Genomic DNA, 24386 nt, shown 5'->3' on the forward strand with positions numbered 1-24386 from the left:
GAACGTGGACAACAGAGAAACATATTCTTCAGGACCAAAGTTGGAATTGAAATAAAAAAGGAAAGTGAAACTTATGCTCGTCCCCCTCTCCCTCCGGTCCACGTTAATACAAATGATCCCAATACGTATGATTGTATGAACTAACGATCTTAAAATCAATACAGATGTATTTATTATAAACGTTAGTCCTTAACATCTATCACTGTGTATATCACCATTCAAACATCTTTTACAAGTTGAACAAACCCCACACAGCTCAGTAAAGACTGTGAAATGTTGACTTTATTTGATCATTTCAGTGAAAACTAACGTTCATATTTCTCTCTTTGATTATAATACTGATGAACGTTCAGAACAAAGCACTTTGGCAACGTACCACCTATGTTTTAAAATGCTTAATAAGCACCGTAACTTTCATGATATAATTTCTCCGTCATAATCGGTTGTTTCCGTGAACGGCCGACTGTTGAGTGAAGGCAAATGCTGCGGCTGCAATGCATTGTGGGGCAGCATTTTCGCTTCTCCTGTCGGTTAGGGAGGTCCAGTGGTTCCTAAGCTAAAGGAGGTTATAAAGGAAGTTTGAAACCTCCTTTCCTATCATTCTCATCATTGTAGAGAATTCGAACGGCACTTATCATGGCTGCCACTGAGGGACTTCCGGGTCATTTCACTCCTTTAGGAAGGTTCCTAAGCTAAATGGACTATTCCACTTCAGCCTTGGTTAGGAAGGTTCCTAAGCTAAATGGACTATTCGACTTCAGCCTGGCTGTCCATGGAGCACATGAGTAGATTTGTCCTCTTCCCATCAATATTGTCCCGATGAAATCCAAGGGCCCTTATATCTGTCAGTATTGAGCGATTGTCTGATGAACTATCAACAGTCAACAGCTTGTTTGATCTCTTGGAGCTTCAGATTCCAAGGTAGTACTTTCCAGTTTCTCTCATCAACACCGCGTAAGGAACTATGTGAATTCGGGCTACTCATTAGAACTTAAAGGAAGTGCATTGGCCGGGAATCGAACCCGGGCCTCCCGCGTGGCAGGCGAGAATTCTACCACTGAACCACCAATGCTTATGTTGAGGTATTTTTACCACTCTGAAAATAAAATCGGGCGGGAGTTCGATTCCCGGGCGAGGCAAGCGCAATTTTTGGAAAGGGCCTTTATCCCTGCCAATGTTGAATACCTGCCACACTCGAGGAAGGCTGTTGTTTATGTGCTAAAAGATTTTGCATTCAAGATCGGAAGAGAAAATTCACAGGATTGCCTTGCCATTTAATACTGAAATGGATGGCGTTGAATTGTAAAGAAAAGTAATTGCCCGTAGCATAGAGCAAGAAGGGGAATCAAAGAGTCTGGCTGAAAGAGCAATTTGCTTTCATTTACAAGATGTGCATTGGTAAGGAATGGAATTCGATGGGCGGAGTCAGGACTGTCAAACATCTCCTCGTTAGTTCAGTATCCCCGCCTGTCTAGTGGGAGACCGGGGTTCAATTCCCCATCGGGGAGTGTACGCACTTTTTTGTTGATGTGGTTAACAGCCATGCAGTACAGACATTCAGAAACAGAATGCCCCTGAACCACCTATAATGGAGAATACATTTTGGACAACTGTAAAGACTGTCTGTCGAGACCAGGAGGAACAGGGCGCAAACGCAAAGCAGGACATCTAAAGGAACTTATAAGTGGACGACCGAATGTTGGTGTCCATAAAGGCTTGCCATAGTTTCCTGGTTCTGGCTGTCCATGGAGCACATGAGTACATTGTTCCTCTTTGCATGCATATTGCCCTGATGAAATCCAAGGGCCCTTATTTCTGTCAGTAGTGAGAGATTGTCTGATGAACAGTCTATCAACAGTCAACAGCTTGTTTGATCCCTTGGAGCTTCAGATTCCCAGGTAGTACTTTCCAGTTTCTCTCATCAACACGGCGTAAGGAACTATGTGAATTTGGGCAACTCATTGTTCACAGGATTTCCTTGCCATTTAATACTGAAATGGATGGCGTTGAATCATGCACGTTACCCGCCAGATCAGAAATGAATACACTACAAAAGATATGCCCCGTGTGAGGCTCGAACTCACGACCTTCAGATTATGAGACTGACGCGCTGCCTACTGCGCCAACGAGGCCCAAAAGCAACATTCCGTTGGGTGACAATGGCGGAGTCCACAATAAAGGGGTCAAGCCTGTGGAGACCAGGGGGAACAGGACGTAGACGCAAAGCAGGTCATCTAAAGGAACTTATAAGTGGACGACAGACTCTCCCCATTCTCTTCTGATGACAACATTTTAAATGAAATGTTGCTGTCCTTAAAGCCTTGTTATAGTTTCCTAGTTCTGGCTGTCTTTGGAGCACATGAGTTGATTTTTCCTCTTTCCATCTATATTGTTCCGATGAAAACCAAGGGCCCTTATTTCTGTCAGTATTGAGCGATTGTCTGGTTAACAGTCTATCAACAGTCAACAGCTTGTTTGATCTCTTGGAGCTTCAGATTCCAAGGTAGTACTTTCCAGTTTCTCTCATCAACACCGCGTAAGGAACTATGTGAATTCGGGATACTCATTAGAAATTAAAGGAAGTGCATTGGCCGGGAATCGAACCCGGGCCTCCCGCGTGGCAGGCGAGAATTCTACCACTGAACCACCAATGCTTACATTGAGGTCTTCTTACCACTCCGAAAATTAAATCGGGCGGGAGTTCGATTCCCGGGCGAGGCAAGCGCAATTTTTGGAAAGGGCCTTTATCCCTGCCAATGTTGAATACCTGCCACACTCGAGGAAGGCTGTTGTTTATGTGCTAAAAGATTTTGCATTCAAGATCGGAAGAGAAAATTCACAGGATTGCCTTGCCATTTAATACTGAAATGGATGGCGTTGAATCATGCACTTTACCCGCCAGATCAGAAATGAATACACTACAAAAGATATGCCCCGTGTGAGGCTTGAACTCACGACCTTCAGATTATGAGACTGACGCGCTGCCTACTGCGCCAACGAGGCCCAAAAGCAACATTCTGTTGGGTGACAATGGCAGAGTCCAGCATAAAGGGGTCAAGCCAAGACCTGTTCGAGAGGTCTTAAGGTCGAAACGTCAAACGCAGATGAGCTCACGCAGGGAAGAAAAGTAATCGCCCGTAGCATAGAGCAAGAAGGGCAATCAAAGAGTCTGGCTGAAAGAGCAATTTGCTTTCATTTACAAGATGTGCATTGGTAAGGAATGGAATTCGATGGGCGGAGTCAGGACTGTCAAACATCTCCTCGTTAGTATAGTGGTCAGTATCCCCGCCTGTCACGTGGGAGACCGGGGTTCAATTCCCCGACGGGGAGTGTACGTACTTTTTTGTTGATGTGGTTAACAGCCATGCAGTACAGACATTCAGAAACAGAATGCCCCTGAACCACCTATAATGGAGAATACATTTTGGACAACTGTAAAGACTGTCTGTCGAGACCAGGAGGAACAGGGCGCAAACGCAAAGCAGGACATCTAAAGGAACTTATAAGTGGACGACTGAATGTTGGTGTCCATAAAGGCTTGCCATAATTTCCTTTACTGAAAAAATTGTTATGTTGAATTTACTTAATTTTATTAAGGTAAGTGGTTGCACGAAACAAATGTATCTAAATTCAGATATATATTTTTTTAAGTTCACTGTACTTATTAGTTTTGAGTAATTTCAACTTAATTATACTGATAATTTTCAGCTCAACTAATTTGAGTAATTTCAACTTAATTATACTGATAATTTTCAGCTCAACTATTTTGAGTAATTTCAACTTAATTATACTGATAATTTTCAGCTCATCTATTTTTGAGTAATTTCAACTTAATTATACTAATAATAATTTTCAGCTCAACTAATTTCAGTAATTTCAACTTAATCATACTGATCATTTTCAGCTCAACTATTTTTGAGTAATTGCAACTTAATTATACTAATAATAATTTTCAGCTCAACTAATTTCAGTAATTTCAACTTATTCATACTGATAATTTTCAGCTCAACTAATTTCAGTAATTTCAACTTAATCATACTGATCATTTTCAGCTCAACTATTTTGAGTAGAATTTACACACTAAACCCATGTTAAGTGTGCTAAAATGGATTATGTAACGTAACCTTTTTTCTTTTTGTACATTCAGATCAATTCTATAGTTTAATCCCTACATACAAAGATTAAGTTGAATTTCATCAAACATTTTCAGCCACGCGGGAGACCGGGGTTCAATTCCCCGACGGGGAGTGTAAGCACTCTTTTGTTGATGTGGTTAACAGCCATGCAGTACAGACATTCAGAAAAAGAATGCCCTTGAACCACCTATAAAGGAGAATACATTTTGGACAACTGTAAAGACTGTCTGTCGAGACCAGGAGGAACAGGGCGCAAACGCAAAGCAGGACATCTAAAGGAACTTATAAGTGGACGACCGAATGTTGGTGTCCATAAAGGCTTGCCATAGTTTCCTGGTTCATGGAGCACATGAGTACATTGTTCCTCTTTGCATGCATATTGCCCTGATGAAATCCAAGGGCCCTTATTTCTGTCAGTAGTGAGCGATTGTCTGATGAACAGTCTATCAACAGTCAACAGCTTGTTTGATCCCTTGGAGCTTCAGATTCCCAGGTAGTACTTTCCAGTTTCTCTCATCAACACGCCGTAAGGAACTATGTGAATTCGGGCTACTCATTAGAACTTAAAGGAAGTGCATTGGCCGGGAATCGAACCCGGGCCTCCCGCGTGGCAGGCGAGAATTCTACCACTGAACCACCAATGCATACGTTGAGGTCTTCTTACCACTCCGAAAATAAAATCAGGCGGGAGTTCGATTCCCGGGCGAGGCAAGCGCAATTTTTGGAAAGGGCCTTTATTCCTGCCAATGTTGAATACCTGCCACACTCGAGGAAGGCTGTTGTTTATGTGCTAAAAGATTTTGCATTCAAGATCGGAAGAGAAAATTCACAGGATTGCCTTGCCATTTAATACTGAAATGGATGGCGTTGAATCATGCACGTTACCCGCCAGATCAGAAATGAATACACTACAAAAGATATGCCCCGTGTGTGGCTCGAACTCACGACCTTCACGACCAGGAGGAACAGGGCGCAAACGCAAAGCAGGACATCTAAAGGAACTTATAAGTGGACCACCGAATGTTGGTGTCCATAAAGGCTTGCCATAGTTTCCTGGTTCTGGCTGTCCATGGAGCACATGAGTAAATTGTTCCTCTTTGCATGCATATTGCCCTGATGAAATCCAAGGGCCCTTATTTCTGTCAGTAGTGAGCGATTATCTGATGAACAGTCTATCAACAGTCAACAGCTTGTTTCATCCCTTGGAGCTTCAGATTCCCAGGTAGTACTTTCCAGTTTCTCTTGGATGATTCTCTCTTCTAAACCATCAACGTGCATGTTAGACCCAATTCCAACTAAGCTGTTGAAGGAAGTTTTTCCATTAATTAGCACTTCTTTATTAAATATTATGAATATGTCTTTATTATCAGGCTATGTTCCACAATCATTCAAAGTAGCAGTGATAAAACCGCTTCTTAAAAAGCACAACCTCGATCCAGAGGTTTTAGCCAACTATAGACCTATTTCTAATCTTCCGTTCCTCTCAAAAATTCTTGAGAAAGCGGTCGCAAAACAGTTGTGTGATTACTTAAAAAACAATGATTTATTTGAAGATTTTCAGTCTGGCTTTAGAACACATCATAGCACAGAGACAGCTCTGGTTAAAGTCACAAATGACATTCTAATAGCCTCAGACAAGGGACTTGTCTCTATTCTTGTTTTGCTCGATCTCAGTGCTGCATTTGATGCTATCGACCATGATATCCTATTGCAAAGACTAGAGCACTTGGTTGGCATACAGGGAACTGCTTTAGGCTGGTTTAGGTCCTATCTATCTGAACGCTCTCAGTTTGTACGTGTCAACGATGAATCTTCCACGCAAACCAAAGTTAGCCATGGAGTGCCACAGGGCTCAGTGCTCGGACCTATTTTGTTCACATTATATATGCTTCCGTTAGGCAATATTATAAGGAATCATTCTGTAAACTTTCATTGTTATGCGGATGATACTCAACTATATTTATCAATCAAGCCTGATGAAATTAATCATCTAAATAAAATTCAAGACTGCCTTAAGGACTTAAAAACGTGGATGACCTTAAACTTTTTGATATTAAACACGACCAAAACTGAAGTTATTGTACTTGGCCCGAAGAATCTACGAAACAAATTATCTAAAGATATACTAACTATGGATGGCATTAATTTGGCCTCCAGTGAGACTGTAAGGAACCTTGGTGTTATATTTGATCAGGATTTATCCTTTAACGCCCACATAAAATCAATTTCAAGGACCGCCTACTTCCATCTACGTAACATTGCAAAAATCAGGCATATCTTGCCTCAAAACGATGCAGAGAAACTAGTCCATGCATTTGTTACTTCTAGGCTGGATTATTGTAACTCTTTATTATCAGGGAGTACCAAGAAGTCAGTCAAGTCGCTTCAGCTGATTCAAAATGCTGCGGCTCGTGTACTAACCAGAGTTAGGAAAAGGGACCACATGACTCCTGTTCTGGCTGCCTTACACTGGCTCCCTATAGAACACAGGATAGAATTTAAAATTCTTCTTCTCGCCTACAAAGCCCTTAATGGGCAGGCGCCATCTTACCTTAAAGAACTCATTATACCCTACTGGCCTACTAGGGCATTGCGTTCCAAGAATGCAGGGTTGTTGGTTGTTCCTAGAATCTCTAAAAGTACAATGGGAGCCAGAGCCTTTTCTTATCAAGCTCCACATTTGTGGAATCAGCTTCCAGTTTGTGTTCGGGCGGCAGACACCCTATCCGTTTTTAAGAGTGAGCTTAAGACCTTCCTTTTTGATAAAGCTTATAGTTAGGGCTGATTAGATTCAGCCCCTAGTTTTGCTGATATAGGCTTAGTTTGTCGGGGGACATCTTACTTCTTCCTTCTCTCTGTCTGTACCTGTGTCCTCTCATGTTCCGATTAACCCAGCTTCCCCACATTTATTTCTTTTTGGTGTCTATATACGCTGGGATCCGGAGTCATGGATGATCCTGCGGTCCTGTGTCCTGGATCGCGAGCCCTGGATCTTGAGTCGTAGCTGTGGTCCTGGATCATCGGTCCTGGATGGATATCCTCGTGGATTCATCTTCCTATTATACACACATGCATTTCCAAACATCTGGACTACCTATGTTGCAAATGTATTATCTTTTCAATTTACACACGGCATCTATTGCACGTCTGTGCGTCCTGGGAGAGGGATCCCTCCTCTGCTGCTCTCCCTGAGGTTTCTCCCATGTTCCTTTAAACTGTGGGTTTTCTTCGGAAGTTTTTCCTTGTACGATGTGAGGGTCTAAGGACAGAGGTTCTAAGGACAGAGGGTCTAAGGACAGAGGGTCTGAGGACAGAGGGTGTCGTATTGTCATACTGATATTCTGTACACACTGTGAAGACCACTGAGACAAATGTAACATTTGTGATATTGGGCTATATAAATAAACATTGATTGATTGATTGATCAACACGGCGTAAGGAACTATGTGAATTTGGGCAACTCATTGTTCACAGGATTGCCTTGCCATTAATACTGAAATGGATGGCGTTGAATCATGCACGTTACCCGCCAGATCAGAAATGAATACACTACAAAAGATATGCCCCGTGTGAGGCTCGAACTCACGACCTTCAGATTATGAGACTGACGCGCTGCCTACTGCGCCAACGAGGCCCAAAAGCAACATTCTGTTGGGTGACAATGGCAGAGTCCACAATAAAGGGGTCAAGTCTGTGGAGACCAGGGGGAACAGGACGTAGACGCAAAGCAGGTCATCTAAAGGAACTTATAAGTGGACGACAGACTCTCCCCATTCTCTTCTGATGACAACATTTTAAATGAAATGTTGGTGTCCTTAAAGCCTTGTTATAGTTTCCTAGATCTGTCTGTCTATGGAGCACATGAGTAGATTTGTCCTCTTCCCATCTATATTGCCTTGATGAAATCCAAGGACCTTTATTTCTGTCAGGCTTGCCATAGTTTCCTGGTTCTGGCTGTCCATGGAGCACATGAGTAGATTTGTCCTCTTCCCATCAATATTGTTCCGATGAAATCCAAGGGCCCTTATATCTGTCAGTATTGAGCGATTGTCTGATGAACTATCAACAGTCAACAGCTTGTTTGATCCCTTGGAGCTTCAGATTCCCAGGTAGTACTTTCCAGTTTCTCTCATCAACACGGCGTAAGGAACTATGTGAATTTGGGCAACTCATTGTTCACAGGATTGCCTTGCCATTTAAAGAGCCTGTGACACCATCCCAACAACTGTTGTGCAATGACATATTGGGCTACTAGTAATCTCGAACCGTCAGTTTAAAAAAGAAAAAGCGATACCGTTCCGTTAAATATCAATAATTTCGAACATCGCGGGGAAATTCCTTCGACTCATTTTGAAGTTTTGGGGGAAGCCGGAAGTGACGTCAATGCGGGAACGCTTCGAGAGCCAAACACGGACAAAGTGTGTTGTCATGCGTAGAAATGGTGAATTACTGAGATTAGGCACGTTAATAACGTTTTAATGAAGTTGACTACAGTATATTCATATTTGTCAGTGCTTTCATGTCAATCCGGCGACATAAACATAGATGATTGTGGTGAAGATGATGATTACATTAGGATTAAAAATCGGGAGTGAGAGATACTGAATTTCCTCCCGTCGGATGTGATATAAAAACATATCGATTATTTTTGTGGTTGTAAACTCAAGTGGATGAAACTACATTTATTAGTGCTTTCATGTCAATTCGGCGAACATATGATACATTAAATGATCGTTTGTTTGAGCCGGTCTGCATTTCCTGATGAGAAAACAAACCGATGCTTTTTGTAGTTGTAGTACACCAACAACATGGATTAAACGTGTGTTTTTTTTACCACAATGTTGGGGAAATTAACTCAACTTCTCACCTTATCCCTAAGGGAGACACTAGCCACCCGGCGGAGGAAACCCATCTTGGCCGCTTGTATCCGCGATCTCGTTCTTTCGGTCATGACCCATCCTTCATGACCGTAGGTGAGGGTAGGAACGGCCCGGTAGACAGAGAGCTTTGCCTTCTGGCTCAGCTCCCTTTTCGTCACAACGGTGCGGTAAAGCGACTGCAGTACCGCTCCCGCTGCTCCGATTCTCCGGCCCATCTCACGCTCCATTGATCCCTCACTCGAGAACAAGACCCCGAGATACTTGAACTCCTTCACTTGGGGTAAGGACTCATTCCCTACTTGGAGTGGACAGTCCATCGGTTTCCTGCTGAGAACCATGGCCTCAGATTTGGAGGTGCTGATCCTCATCCCAGCCGCTTCACACTCGGTGGTGAACCGATCCAGTGAGTGCTGAAGGTCGCAGACCGATGAAGCCATCAGAACCACATCATCTGCAAAAAGCAGTGGTGCAATCCTTAGTCCACCGAACTGCAGACCCCCCCCCCCACGACTACGCCTCGAAATCCGATCCATGTATATTACAAACAGGATTGGTGACAAAGCGCAGCCCTGGCGGAGGCCAACCCTCACCGGAAATGGGTCCGACTTCCTGCCGAGGACCCGGACACAGCTCTCGCTTTGGGAGTACAGAGAGGATGGCCCTGAGTAGAGACCCCCTCCCCCCATACTCCCGCAGCACCTCCCACAGTAACTCCCTGGGAACCCGGTCATACGCCTTCTCCATGTCTACAAAACACATGTAGACCGGATAAGCGTACTCCCAGGCCCCCTCCAGGATCCTTGCGAGAGTAAAAAGCTGATCCGTCGTTCCACGACCAGGACGGAATCCGCATTGTTCCTCCTCAATCTGAGGTTCGACAATCGGCCTGACCCTCCTTTCGAGTACCTTGGAGTAAACTTTCCCGGGGAGGCTGAGTAGTGTGATGCCTCTGTAGTTGGCACACACCCTCTGATCCCCCTTTTTGAAAAGGGGGACCACCACCCCGGTCTGCCACTCCTTCGGTACTGTTTCCGACTTCCACGCAACGTTGATGAGACGTGTCAACCATGACAGTCCCTCAACACCCAGAGCCTTCAGCATTTCCGGGCGGATCTCATCCACCCCGGGGCTTTGCCACTGTGGAGTTGTTTGACGACCTCAGTGACCTCCCCCCGGGAGATTGGTGTTGATCCCCCGTCATACTCCAGCTCTGCCTCTAACATAGAGGGCGGAGTTGTCGGGTTCAGGAGTTCCTCAAAGTGTTCCTTCCAACGCCCCAACACTCCATCAGTTGAGGTCAACAACGTCCCATCCTTACTGTACACATCTTGGATGGTTCCCTGCTTCCCCCTCCTGAGGTGTCGGACAGTTTTCCAGAACAACTTTGGCGCCGCCCGTAAGTCCTTCTCCATGTCTTCTCCAAACTTCTCCCACACCCGCTGCTTTGCCTCGGCCACGGATGAGGCTGCTGCCCTTCGGGCCTGTCGGTACCTTGCAACTGCTTCGGGAGTCCCCCGGGATAACAAATCCCTGAAGGCCTCCTTCTTCAGTCGGACGGCTTCCCTGACCACCGGTGTCCACCAGGAGGTTCGAGGGTTACCGCCCCTTGAGGCACCTAGGACCTTGAGACCACAGCTCCCCGCCGCGGCTTCGGCGATAGAGGCTTTGAACACCGACCACTCTGGTTCAATGTCCCCAACCTCCACAGGAATGCACGAAAAGCTCCGCCGGAGGTGTGAGTTGAAGGCCTCCTGAACTTGGGCCTCCTCCAGACGTTCCCAGTTCACCCGAACTACACGTTTGGGCTTACCAGGTCTATCCAGAGGCTTCCCCCGCCACTCGACCCAACTCACCACCAGATGGTGATCAGTTGACAACTCCGCCCCTCTCTTTACGATAACGAAATCGATCATGGACCTTCTGCCTAGGGTGCTCTGGTACCACGTACACTTATGAGCATCCTTATGTTCGAACATGGTGTTTGTTATGGCCAATCCATGACTAGCACAGAAGTCCAGGAACAAACCACCACTCCGGTTCAGATCAGGGGGGCCGTTCCTCCCAATCACGCCCCTCCAAGTGTCTCCATCATTGCCCACATGTGCGTTGAAGTCTCCCAGCAAGACTAAGGAGTCCCCTTCAGGAGCCCCATACAGGACTCTTTCCAGGGTCTCCAAGAAGGCCGAATACTCTGAACTGCTGTTGGGTGCATAAGCACACACAACAGTCAGAGTTTTCCCCCCCATAACCCGCAGGCGTAGGGAGGCGACCCTCTCGTCCACTGGGGTAAACTCCAACAACGAAGCACCTAACCGGGGACTTGTGAGTATCCCCACACCCGCCCGGCGCCTCACACCTTGAGCAACTCCGGAGAAGAATAGAGTCCAACCCCTATCCAGAAGTAAGGTTCCAGAGCCGACGCTGCGTAGAGGTGAGCCCAACCAGATCCAACTGGTACCGCTCCACCTCCCGCTAGGGCTGTACCCGAAGATTCGACTATTCAAATATTCGTTCGTTGGCCAACTATTCGGGTTTCAATTGCATTATTCGGATATTCGTTTTTTTATTTTTTATATACAATATATATACAATCTCAGCCTGTGCTCCTGACATCGCGTTCACAGTCACGAACGCAAACGGCACGCTTCACCTCGCTTCACCTCGTTTCACCCATAAAATGCCGAAGACTTCAGCTGTGTGGGACCATTTTAAATTGGACGACGGTAAAAAGAAAGCAATGTGCCAAATATGTGATAAGAAACTGGCCTACCACGGTGGCACAACAACTCACCTGGATGCTGTAAGTAGTAGCCTAGCTTAGCTTAGCTGTTGTCAAGTTGCCGTGATGAAGCTGCTTTATCCGCCGTTTAAACAGTAACGTTAAACATGATAAAAACGTGCACTTACTTTGCTTGGAAAATAGTTGCAAGCAAGAAACCGAATTGTTTTTTATATTAGTTTTTTAATTTGATCAGAATAGTGAAAATAATAGTAATGTGGGAACATCTGGGGCTAAGGCAATTATTGGCATAAAGTTGAGTAGCTCAGCCTAATAATAAATTGTGTCCATAGGTGCATCCCCACGCATCCCAGCCATCAACATCCTCAACAATACAGCAGACCCTACAGTTCCAAAAACCGATAACGGAGAAAAGAAAGATGGAGATAACAGATGCCATAGTAGATTTCATCGCTATGGATATGTTATAGCTCAATCGCGCTACCTCCCTTGTTCTATTTGTTACAGTTTGTTTTATTATAAAGCCAAGCCATTCATTTATTTGTATTTAAATTGTTCGTTTATTAAAATGTAATATTATTATATTTATTACAGTTCGTTCATTTATTTTTCATTCTTCATTTATTTAAATAGTTTACTGTATCGGTAACAAGTATGACACTGTTAGGCCTACTGTTATACGGCTATGTTATTGTAACAGAAATATGTGTTTTGTATCTTTGTTGACTGTTCAGGTTGTAAAATGTTATAGACGGAATGTGGAACCAGATTTGGTCCCCGGGTGCTGCGCTGGGTTAAATGCAGAGGACACATTTAGTTTTAATGTATGCGAGTACTGAGACAATAAATACATATAAATCGTAATAGTATGCTCTTTCTGCACTTCTGCTTAACAGCGTGTTGTCAGGTGTCTCGGATTCGGAGCGTGTTATGAAACCTTTTGGAAAAGAAAAAAAATGTGAAAAAAAAATGTATTAAAAATAAATACAAATCTCTCCGCACCGAATATTCGAATATTCGCTGCTGATTACTACCGAATATCCGGAGCCCGAAAAATGGTATTCGGGACAGCCCTACCTCCCGCACAAGCTCCGGCTCCTTCCCCCCCAGAGAGGTGACGTTCCACGTCCCCAAAGCCAGCTTCTGCCGCCCGGGTCTGGTCCGTCGAGACCCTCCGCTTTCACTGCCACCCGTCTGGCAGCGCACCCGACCCCATCGATGTTTCCCGTAGGTGGTGGGCCCGCGGGACAGAGAAGCGGAGGTGTTGCCCACGTTGCCTTTTCGGGCTGGGCCCGGCCGGGCTCCGTGGCAAGCCCGGCCACCAGACGCTCGCCGACGAGTCCTCCTTCTGGGCCTGGCTCCAGAAGGGGACCCCGGGCTTCCTCCGGGCCGGGTATCCTCACTTCTTGGTTTTCCTTTCATGAGGTCTTTTGAACCACTCTTAGTCTGGCCCCTTGCCTGAGACCAATTTGCTGGGGGACCCTACCAGGAACACAAGGTTCCAGACAACACAGCCCCCAGGCTCATCAGGGCACACACACCTCTCTACCACGGTGAGGGGCTGGTTCTTCAGAGAGCTGTTGTTTATGTGCTAAAAGATTTGCATTCAATATCGGAAGAGAAAATTCACAGGATTGCCTTGCCATTTAATACTGAAATGGATGGCGTTGAATCATGCACGTTACCCGCCAGATCAGAAATGAATACACTACAAAAGACATGCCCCGTGTGAGGCTCGAACTCACGACCTTCAGATTATGAGACTGACGCGCTGCCTACTGCGCCAACGAGGCCCAAAATTACTGTCTCTGAAATGTAATGAGTTACTACTTTAGTTACTTTTCTAGTTACTTTCACCAAATAACCGCAAAAGAATGGCTAGGTATTTTAAATGCTAACATGTAGTTTAGTGCAGCTCAGTATGCATCCAGTGAAGGGCGATGTGGTATAGCAGCATAACAACTGTGTAGCCCTTAAGGCGACTAACAACTTGTATTACACGGGTTAGTCGAATACTCGATTCTGATTGTAACTTCTTAACATGTGACACGTTGTTAATCCAGCAGCACAGACCGCTGTCAAGGACTCTAATGAAGGTTGCTAAGGAGGATCCAGAAAGAGAAAGGAAAAGAGTTTAAAAGACGGAGCGCTGGACGTCAGATAAATCCCCAGGAGAAGGCAGACAGGAAGTGAACACTAACAGGACACGGAACGGGCTCTGTAGTGTGTTTAGCATGTGGCCGTGTGCAGGCCCGGCTCCAGAGCAACACGACTCAGGGTGCCTCTGAGGTTACAGGGGGGCAGCAGCAGCAGGTTGACATGAGCAGTAGTGGCCGGCAACAGCAATGAGAAATAGCATTGATGGTCCCAGTGAACAGATGATGGCCTTTGTTATGTTTCAAGTGAGTTAAAAGTGCAATCCTGAAATATCTCATATACTCCAAAGTGGACTGTGGCAAAGAAAAGCACAACAGCTTCAAAGCTACTGATAAAACGTACTACTAAGTTAGCTAGCTACTTTTATTTTTGTACTCTATTTTATATTTTATTTTTTGATTTCTTATTATTATTACAATTATTTGGCTTTTATTATCTCAAAGCGTATCAGTATCCCTTGTTGTGAAGCACTTCGAGATTTGTCTTGGCGGATGAGAAGCGCTATATAAATTAAATATATTATTATTATTATTAAAACAAATGAGAACATTTTGCAAATCAAGGCACATATGATTTGAACCAGCTCATGGTGTGAAATGGCAAACATTGAAAAGCAAAAGTATTATTAAACCCATGTAGTAAACATCACTTTGGTCCCATCAGATACTCTGGGAAGAGAATATCTACTGTGCTGAGGCTGACTTTGTGACCTGGAGAACATTTCAGCTGCAACATCAGCTCGCTGATAAGCTTGGGATATGAGATCTTTGTGTAGCCATTCGTGGTGAAGGCATCTGTGCTATTTTTGACCCAACATTTCTACAGGCAGGCAGAATATGGCTCTATTTTCACATATTCTAGCCCTTGTCTATTTGTATACCACGAGCTGCAAAATGACCACCTAACCCAGGGGTCTCAAACTCAAGGCCCGGGGGCCAAATCCGGCCCGCGACTTCATTTCATGAGGCCCCGCAAGAGCTTGCAAAGAATATAATACGTTTATTATAGGTTACATGCCACTTTACAGAATCAGGTTGCCCATAAACTACATGTCCCACAATGCATCTTGTTTTGTGACATGCCCACTGACTTGCAATTATTTGCGCTGCACTTCTGCTTTCAGACATAGTTAATTACTAAGTTATTATCCTATCCGATAATAATCCAAATCCGAGGCAATAATGTAATATAATACATTATTTTATATATATATTATATATTTATATAGTTACAACCGGCCCTTTGAGTGCAACCTTTATGCGAATGTGGCCCGCGATGAAATTGAGTTTGACACCCCTGACCTAACCCCACTGTACAGGCGGGTACTTGTTTAGATATACCTGGCAGGCTCTGTGTTGCCGTGGTATCCTGGCTGGCACCTGCGGGCCGCAGAGGGGCGGCGTAGTTTGGGGCGACGAAGACTGCTGCTCCGGGGGCGGCGAGTCAGGCGGGAGTCAGCTAGTGTCCACATGGAGGGTCACGTGATGTCCCATCCGACCCGATGCTACGGTCTGCAGTAGATGCAGTCTTGCTGGCGTTTAGTTTCGTATAAATAATTATCCTCAGACGTGCGTCGCTGCTGTGGAAGCACTTTGGAGATGATGCACGCGCAGCGGAGCAGGGCACGCGCACCTGACACAATTTGTTGTTAGTATTTTCCGCTCCGTTCTCTTTTTTGAATAGAGGGTGCATAACATTCAACTGCCCGAAGATCCCGACGCGAAGCCTGAAGAGTAAACACCAGGTTTACTAATCTACCCGCACGATGTCTCTGGTGTCAGAATGTCTCGCTATGTTAGTACATTGTTAAAAAACAAAACACCATTACATTTCGGGTTAAAATGTGTTGTAACTGTGTCACTGAGCATTGTGGGTAATATATTACCCACATTTCATTAGTAATGCGTTACATTACTTCCGTTACAGCAAAAAGTAATATATTACTGTAACTCCCAACACTGCTTCTCACAATGGCAACATGGACATATTTAAGCAACTATATATATATATATAAGTACTGTATTGTACTGTACTGTATTTCAATGTGTTGCTACTTTGTACTTTTACTTCATTATATTTATTTAATACCTTAAACAACAGCTTAAAATATAACCAAGTGTATTATATATTAAGCTGTAGATGTATCCTCTGAAAGCAGGTTAAAGAAAGAGAAACTAATCGAGAATCATGTTTGAAGTGTGTACCTCAGAGCATGGACAACTATATTAGCCATTAGCATAGCTGCTAGCTAATAGGACAACGCGGTCAGATCACGTGTGTGTGTCTGCTTGCATATTTTTTGGTTTGCTTCTTTGTTTGTCTGCTTGCTTCTTTGTTTGTGAGTGAGTTCAGGCTTTGACTTACCTTTTAAGTTACAGGAAACTCCAGTTATCGCTGTTTCTTCCCTCCAGTCTCTCTTCTGTGTACATCTCGTCGGCGCGTGCGGTTGCTGAGCTGTTGCGCATGTGGCATCCGAGCGGCCAGCGGACTGTACCAGCGTCTCTGACCAACAGAGGGGGCGCGGACACGGGGTCACGGGGTCCCATCATCATGTTTTGTTCACAGTGCATACCGACGTTGGGCTATAAATTAATACATTATTTCTGAGAGCAGTATTTGAAACTCTACTTGTATCTTATCAGTTAATTAGTTACACCAATACACATAACTCTGTTCTGGTTCTGGCAGCAACAGTTCTTTCTGAAATGCTTTGGGACACTTGGATGTATCGCTTTTACTATGATGATTAGCCTATTACCATTAGCCAGACAGTATTGTGTGACTTGTTAATAATAATAATAATAATAGATAGATTAATTTTGATAGCGCTTCTAGAGAGAGTAGGCAGGACTCTGAGAGGAACTGGGAGCATGGTTTGGTTTGGTTTGCTGCATGGCTGAAGATCCAGAGAGAGAATGTATATCAACAAAGAAGGACTGATTCTGCAATTATCACATCACCACATTTTATTTCTAAAGAAGCACCTGCAGGATGAGGTGTTTTAGACCTAGATACATATCATATTCCCTCCCACACATCTGAGGACTCCAGGAATTAGCCTGGTCCGGACTTTGTCCCACGAGCCCCTGAGTACAGAAATGAAATACCATTTTAATCAATGATCCCCAAATTCACAATGGAGCTTAAATCTTCTTCCGGGCCGGACAGAGCGGGAAAGCACTTCACATGGTACAGCTGTCAGGGGATTCAAATACTACACTGTCACTGGTTTCAACATGATACTGTGCATGTGTGTTTTTAAATCTATTGAGTTTTGAAGGATGGTCAGGCATTAAACCACCTGCTGATATCACTTAAGTAATCCATACATTTTTTGTCAAAATTACGTCTATTTAGAGCTCATAAATAAAATATAAATAAATATAAAACTGCCACCTTTTTGTAGTAAACACAGCACAACATAAGTACTTCAGTATGTTTGTTTATTTTGCACCAACATGTTGTCGCTCACTGGAAAGAATGAATGAACTGAATGATGGAGTCCATATTACTTCAGCGAGCTGCAGGCGTTTCAGGGACTCAGTACTCCTCTCCTTCGTCCTCCTCCCCCACGCTGTCGGTGCCCACCTCCTCGTAGTCCTTCTCCAGGGCGGCCATGTCCTCCCTGGCCTCGGAGAACTCCCCCTCCTCCATCCCCTCGCCCACGTACCAGTGCACGAAGGCCCTCTTGGCGTACATCAGGTCGAACTTGTGGTCCAGGCGCGCCCAGGCCTCGGCGATGGCGGTGGTGTTGCTCAGCATGCACACCGCCCTCTGCACCTTGGCCAGGTCTCCTCCGGGGACCACGGTGGGCGGCTGGTAGTTGATGCCCACCTTGAAGCCAGTGGGACACCAGTCCACGAACTGGATGGTGCGCTTGGTTTTGATGGTGGCGATGGCAGAGTTCACATCTTTGGGAACGACGTCTCCGCGGTACAGGAGGCAGCAGGCCATGTACTTCCCGTGGCGAGGGTCGCACTTCACCATCTGGTTGGCGGGCTCGAAGCAGGCGTTGGTGATCTCTGAGACCGACAGCTGCTCGTGGTACGCCTTCTCTGCGGAGATAACCGGGGCGTAGGTGGCCAGAGGGAAGTGGATTCGAGGGTAGGGCACCAGGTTGGTCTGGAACTCCGTCAGATCCACGTTCAAGGCGCCGTCGAAGCGCAGGGAGGCGGTGATGGAGGAGACGATCTGTCCGATCAGCCTGTTGAGGTTGGTGTAGGTCGGCCGCTCGATGTCCAGGTTCCTGCGGCAGATGTCGTAGATGGCCTCGTTGTCCACCATGAAGGCGCAGTCGGAGTGCTCCAGGGTGGTGTGGGTGGTCAGGATGGAGTTGTAGGGCTCCACCACAGCCGTGGACACTTGCGGAGCCGGATAGATGGCAAACTCAAGCTTGGACTTCTTCCCGTAGTCGACGGAGAGACGCTCCATCAGCAGGGAGGTGAAGCCAGAGCCGGTCCCCCCTCCGAAGGAGTGGAAGATGAGGAAACCCTGGAGCCCTGTGCACTGGTCGGCCTGCAGGAAAACAAAACAACAGAATTAGTTTATCATTAGATCTAAACTCGAGTCACAAAGCTTTGGCTTCAAAACTCACCAGTTTACGAGTCCTGTCCAGAACCAGGTCGATGATCTCCTTCCCGATGGTGTAGTGCCCGCGGGCGTAGTTGTTGGCGGCATCTTCCTTTCCAGTGATCAGCTGCTCCGGGTGGAAGAGCTGCCGGTAGGTTCCTGTGCGGACTTCATCTGTAAACGGAAAGAAATTCAACATAAAAATGGATGGGGTGGCATAGGGGTGGGCGATATGACGATATATATCGTCGTGACGATATTAGGTCTCCAAGATATGCTTTTTCAGAGATATCGTCCTATCGTGATAAAAAAAAAAAATTGTGAAATTTTCGGGAAAAGAATAAATAGCGGGAGGGGAAGAGGCTCTCCGTGCGCGGCGCAGGGGGCTATGACAGCGGCCTCTTCCCCTCCCGCTCCCCCAGCCTCACCTACTGATTTTAATTTCACCATATATCAAGCCCGATCCATTTCACAATGTCAGCGCCCCTCTGCTTTCGTTCAGTCCGAGTTGTTTGACACGCTCCCAAAGTCCCCGCCCCCTTTCTTTGCAGCGAGGGGAAAACACACTGTTGGCAGTCTGCACACACAGCAATAATGGACGGAGAGTCAGATTCTGATGTAGAAGAATTAGATTTAGTCCCCAAAAAGAACTCTACGTCTGTGGTATGGAAATATTTTGGATATAACACAACAGACACGGAGCAAACAAATGTAATTTGCAAAATGTGCAAAAAAGGAAATGTCAAAGCGACAGATGGCAACACGTCGGGCTTACGAGACCACCTCAAACGCAAGCACCAGAAAGAGCATGCAGAGACTGAAAGAGTGCAAGGTCCCCCGCGTGTGAATGCACAATCTACCGCAGCGACTGCACCAAAACAAACTACCATAGGGCAGGCATTTCATAAAGGGGATCCGTATGGAAAGACTAGCAAACGGTGGAAAGACATAACTGACGGTGGCGTTTTATGTTTTTCCCTTCAGTTATGCTAAAGTCTTTTATTACACTTCAAGTCTACTCTAAAGTTTACATTTTAATTGTTTGGCACTGACTTTTCCTCATTTACTTAGTTATGTTTTACCCTCCTTTTCATGTTTATTGATGTTCACTGCTCACTTGTTCATTCAGGGATTCATTTCTGAAATAAAACCAGCTTGAAATGCTATGTTGGTCTGTTACTCCTTTTTGCTTTAGTTTCCGTCACCTTGTAGGTGCTTGTTCTGTTAAGTAACTTGAAAAATAACCATAATAACCGACATGAAAAAATATCGTGATATATATCGTCTATCGTGATACTGCTTGAAAATATCGTGATAACATATTTTTCAATATCGCCCACCCCTAGCGTGGCATACTTGTATTTTAAAAGTCTCAAGGAAAGGATCTGATGATGGTACCGATGACCGTGGGCTCCAGGTCCACGAACACGGCTCTGGGGACGTGTTTCCCAGCTCCAGTCTCGCTGAAGAAGGTGTTGAAGGAGTCGTCTCCCCCCCCGATGGTCTTGTCGCTCGGCATCTGACCGTCCGGCTGGATGCCGTGCTCCAGACAGTAGAGCTCCCAGCATGCATTGCCTATCTGAGCTCCAGCTTGGCCAATGTGGACAGAGATGCATTCACGCTGCGAGAGAAAGTGGATCAGATGTCAATAACTTCCTGCAGACCATAACAACTCTTAAGATTCAAGTTGCAAAGCTTTATTGTAGTGCACATTAGATACAGTGTAGATATGAAAAACTGAAGTCACAGGCTCCTCCCACAATGCAACATGAATAGATGACATAGAACAAATAAGACGAATAAACAGATGAAATAGTGCAAGAGAATTAACATAAGCTGATACAGTCGGCTACAAGAGGATGAGATGCATTATTTAACTGAAGAAAATTAAATCATCAAGTGAATGTATCCCAGTGGTATTTCCCCTGACGCCGCGTAACCAAGCCGCGCGCGAGAGATACCAAACTAAACAAACAGGATGTCCCACTCGGATACCAGGGACATTTAAAAAGCTATAAAGTGTCTAACTTCCTGTAAGCGGATGAAACATTGACAACATTCCCCAATACCTGTACGGCATTACTGAGTCCTGCTGCCCAATGGCTTTGCACACGCTGCCTCTTTTAGGTATTGTGGCCGAACACACACACACACACACACACACACACACACACACACACACACACTATGCTTTCTGAGGTGTATTCCGTGTCACTCATGTCGCGTTGTTTCGGGTGTGTTACCTAAACGTTAAAACAAAGAAGTCCTCACCATGTTGTCTTTGTAGCAGTCCCTCGTTCACCTGAGATGAGTGGCTGGGGATGTTGTGTGCGTGAGAGCTGCAGCCGAGCGGCTTTATAGCATGCACGGCGTCACCTAGCAACAGCCTCTTTCTGTTGTGGTAACTGGAGACGCCGCGTGAGCGCACACACGATGAAAGGTGAGGAGGGGGGGGGGGGCACGAGAAGAAGATCAGCGCCGTGCTGGGATCGGAGGAACAACAGCTGTTCTTACACACACGAGGAGCCGGCGACAATGGCAGAGAGGCTGTGACATATGACCCATAACAGCCCCCCCCCCCCCTCCTCAAATTACACGTGTTAGATGAAAGGCCTGCTCGCTGCTGCTGCGCGGGGAGCAGGGGGTTCAGACTGAGTAAAGGACGTCTTGAACAGTTTGCCTGCTGCTGGACAGGACCTTGCTTTCACCAAACTCAAAGATATTGCATGAAGACATTCTGTAACGGAGCATGTTTACATTTCATATTCTGTTCACATGTCTCGTTTGGAGCCTCGGAGTTTATCTGGCAGAGGAACTGGGTTTTCTTCGGAAGTTTTTCCTTGTACGATGTGAGGGTCTAAGGACAGAGGGTCTGAGGACAGAGGGTCTGAGGACAGAGGGTCTGAGGACAGAGGGTCTGAGGACAGAGGGTCTGAGGACAGAGAGTCTAAGGACAGAGGGTCTGAGGACAGAGGGTCTAAGGACAGAGGGTCTAAGGACAGAGGGTCTGAGGACAGAGGGTCTGAGGACAGAGGGTCTGAGGACAGAGGGTCTGAGGTCAGAGGGTCTGAGGACAGAGGGTCTAAGGACAGAGGGTCTGAGGTCAGAGGGTCTGAGGACAGAGGGTCTAAGGACAGAGGGTCTGAGGACAGAGGGTCTGAGGACAGAGGGTCAGTTAGTGATCATATAATCGTACTCTATTGTCTTCAGATACATGGCTGGTGTCGGTTTCACCTCTGGCCTGCAGGTAACCACGGAGACGCAACAACAAACCACTTGGTCTCCGTGGTTACTCGTTTCTCAGGTCTACTTTGTTCCTCTGGGTCGGCCGCTGATCTCAGCAGAGACGGCAGAACAAATAGCTGGTGTGAGAAACTGAACGTCAGCACGTATAGAAGGGGAAGGGGGGGGGGGGGGCAACATTCCTGCTTCTCATTGTTAACGACAGGGAACACACAGACGCTCACCATTCCAGCTTTATTTTATATTCTGTTACAGGTTTGTGACATTTGAAGTACAATATGTTTAACCCCTCAGTACTCCTCCCCTTCTTCTCCTTCGTCCCCCACGCTGTCGGTGCCCACCTCCTCGTAGTCCTTCTCCAGGGCGGCCATGTCCTCCCTGGCCTCGGAGAACTCCCCCTCCTCCATCCCCTCGCCCACGTACCAGTGCACGAAGGCCCTCTTGGCGTACATCAGGTCGAACTTGTGGTCCAGGCGCGCCCAGGCCTCTGCGATGGCGGTGGTGTTGCTCAGCATGCACACCGCCCTCTGCACCTTGGCCAGGTCTCCTCCAGGAACCACGGTGGGGGGCTGGTAGTTGATGCCCACCTTGAAGCCAGTGGGACACCAGTCCACGAACTGGATGGTGCGCTTGGTTTTGATGGTGGCGATGGCAGAGTTCACCTCCTTGGGAACGACGTCTCCGCGGTACAGGAGGCAGCAGGCCATGTACTTCCCGTGGCGAGGGTCGCACTTCACCATCTGGTTGGCGGGCTCGAAGCAGGCGTTGGTGATCTCTGAGACCGACAGCTGCTCGTGGTACGCCTTCTCTGCGGAGATAACCGGGGCGTAGGTGGCCAGAGGGAAGTGGATTCGAGGGTAGGGCACCAGGTTGGTCTGGAACTCCGTCAGATCCACGTTCAAGGCGCCGTCGAAGCGCAGGGAGGCGGTGATGGAGGAGACGATCTGTCCGATCAGCCTGTTGAGGTTGGTGTAGGTCGGCCGCTCGATGTCCAGGTTCCTGCGGCAGATGTCGTAGATGGCCTCGTTGTCCACCATGAAGGCGCAGTCGGAGTGCTCCAGGGTGGTGTGGGTGGTCAGGATGGAGTTGTAGGGCTCCACCACAGCCGTGGACACTTGCGGAGCCGGATAGATGGCAAACTCAAGCTTGGACTTCTTCCCGTAGTCGACGGAGAGACGCTCCATCAGCAGGGAGGTGAAGCCAGAGCCGGTCCCCCCCTCCGAAGGAGTGGAAGATGAGGAAACCCTGGAGCCCTGTGCACTGGTCGGCCTGCAGGAAAACAAAACAACAGAATTAGTTTATCATTAGATCTAAACTCGAGTCACAAAGCTTTGGCTTCAAAACTCACCAGTTTACGAGTCCTGTCCAGAACCAGGTCGATGATCTCCTTCCCGATGGTGTAGTGCCCGCGGGCGTAGTTGTTGGCGGCATCTTCCTTTCCAGTGATCAGCTGCTCCGGGTGGAAGAGCTGCCGGTAGGTTCCTGTGCGGACTTCATCTGTAAACAAAGAACAGAAAGGATATAATCAGGAGTTCTCCACTTCTGTTTCACCGACAGTTGCCTTTGCATTTGAAAATAACGACCGTACCGATGACCGTGGGCTCCAGGTCCACGAACACGGCTCTGGGGACGTGTTTCCCAGCTCCAGTCTCGCTGAAGAAGGTGTTGAAGGAGTCGTCTCCCCCCCCGATGGTCTTGTCGCTCGGCATCTGACCGTCCGGCTGGATGCCGTGCTCCAGACAGTAGAGCTCCCAGCATGCATTACCCATTTGCACACCGGCCTGACCAACATGGATTGAAAGGCATTCACGCTGCACAGCAAAGAGAGGAGAAATTAGAATTAGGATTAAATGAGCTGCGATTAAATGACAGATTCCTACTTTATATTCAAACAAGAAAGCATTTCGTTAAAACGTGTAAATCTGTAGAAGCTCACCATGATTAGAAATTCCTGCTGCCGACTGAGGATCTGCTCGAGGAATCTGCTTGTTGGAGTTGAGACTCCCCCGGTAGTTATACTGCCTCCAAACTCTATGGTAACCAGCTTTGTTGTCCTTAAACTGGGAGTAACCTTAGTCAATAATTCAGCCGTGGAAATCAGCAACGCGCTCCGCCACACATCAATACCCCCTTGTCCGGCACCTGGATAATGTATAACCCCGACCGCACACATCTCAGCCTCATGTAGGTCACGGGTAACAAGGTAAACAGAGAATAGTTTAGTGTGTGTGTGTGTGTGTGTGTGTGTGTGGGACGCTGATATCCATTAACACCAAATCTCTGTTAGGTGGAGGGGGAGGGCGGTCTCCATGGAGATCTACTAGGAATTTGGTTTATTGCCAAGTAGGTCTTCACAGCTTCAGGTCTTTGGTGCGAATTAAATTGAGAAATAGGAGCAAATATATTTAAAAAAAGACCACGTACAATACATACAAACAAGATATAAATACTTAGAAGTGGTAAAATGTGACTGTGGCTGGATCGATCCCAGCCCATGGTGTGTGTGTGTGTGTGTGTGTGTGTGTGTGTGTGTGTGTGTGAGTGTTAGCTTCCCTACAGCAAGTGGTGCTGCTCTGCTTGGATGAGGTGTGAATGGAAGAATGACTCGTATGTAAAGAGATATTTAAATACAGTCCATTTCCCAAAAGGCACACAGAAGAC

The 24386-nt window shown here is 46.5% G+C and overlaps 1 protein-coding gene, 8 non-coding genes and 1 pseudogene across 9 annotated transcripts; 1 reads left to right on the forward strand and 9 right to left on the reverse strand.

Annotated features, from left to right (window-relative positions):
* Nucleotides 1-1001: 1001 nt before the first annotated feature.
* Nucleotides 1002-1072, reverse strand: trnag-gcc (transfer RNA glycine (anticodon GCC)). The gene has a single exon. It is a non-coding gene; the product is annotated as a tRNA-Gly (tRNA).
* Nucleotides 1073-2059: 987 nt separating this feature from the next.
* trnam-cau (transfer RNA methionine (anticodon CAU)) lies at nucleotides 2060-2132 on the reverse strand. The gene has a single exon. It is a non-coding gene; the product is annotated as a tRNA-Met (tRNA).
* Nucleotides 2133-2583: 451 nt separating this feature from the next.
* trnag-gcc (transfer RNA glycine (anticodon GCC)) lies at nucleotides 2584-2654 on the reverse strand. Its single transcript has one exon. It is a non-coding gene; the product is annotated as a tRNA-Gly (tRNA).
* A 276-nt stretch (nucleotides 2655-2930) lies between these two features.
* trnam-cau (transfer RNA methionine (anticodon CAU)) lies at nucleotides 2931-3003 on the reverse strand. The gene has a single exon. It is a non-coding gene; the product is annotated as a tRNA-Met (tRNA).
* Nucleotides 3004-3258: 255 nt separating this feature from the next.
* On the forward strand, nucleotides 3259-3330 carry trnad-guc (transfer RNA aspartic acid (anticodon GUC)). Its single transcript has one exon. It is a non-coding gene; the product is annotated as a tRNA-Asp (tRNA).
* Nucleotides 3331-4709: 1379 nt separating this feature from the next.
* trnag-gcc (transfer RNA glycine (anticodon GCC)) lies at nucleotides 4710-4780 on the reverse strand. The gene has a single exon. It is a non-coding gene; the product is annotated as a tRNA-Gly (tRNA).
* A 2917-nt stretch (nucleotides 4781-7697) lies between these two features.
* Nucleotides 7698-7770, reverse strand: trnam-cau (transfer RNA methionine (anticodon CAU)). The gene has a single exon. It is a non-coding gene; the product is annotated as a tRNA-Met (tRNA).
* A 5706-nt stretch (nucleotides 7771-13476) lies between these two features.
* trnam-cau (transfer RNA methionine (anticodon CAU)) lies at nucleotides 13477-13549 on the reverse strand. The gene has a single exon. It is a non-coding gene; the product is annotated as a tRNA-Met (tRNA).
* Nucleotides 13550-17339: 3790 nt separating this feature from the next.
* LOC117444413 (tubulin alpha-1D chain) lies at nucleotides 17340-20860 on the reverse strand. Its single transcript, XM_034080007.2, has 4 exons — nucleotides 20754-20860; nucleotides 19881-20103; nucleotides 18508-18656; nucleotides 17340-18428 (listed from the first exon to the last, which is right to left on the reverse strand). Exons 1-4 carry the CDS (start codon nucleotides 20754-20756, stop codon nucleotides 17454-17456), a joined length of 1350 nt encoding a protein of 449 aa, XP_033935898.1. The 5' UTR covers nucleotides 20757-20860; the 3' UTR covers nucleotides 17340-17453.
* Nucleotides 20861-21940: 1080 nt separating this feature from the next.
* LOC117444415 (tubulin alpha-3 chain-like) lies at nucleotides 21941-23913 on the reverse strand (annotated as a pseudogene).
* Nucleotides 23914-24386: the final 473 nt, after the last annotated feature.

The sequence above is a fragment of the Pseudochaenichthys georgianus genome, unplaced genomic scaffold (assembly GCF_902827115.2).
Source record: "Pseudochaenichthys georgianus unplaced genomic scaffold, fPseGeo1.2 scaffold_810_arrow_ctg1, whole genome shotgun sequence".
NCBI lineage: Eukaryota > Metazoa > Chordata > Actinopteri > Perciformes > Channichthyidae > Pseudochaenichthys > Pseudochaenichthys georgianus.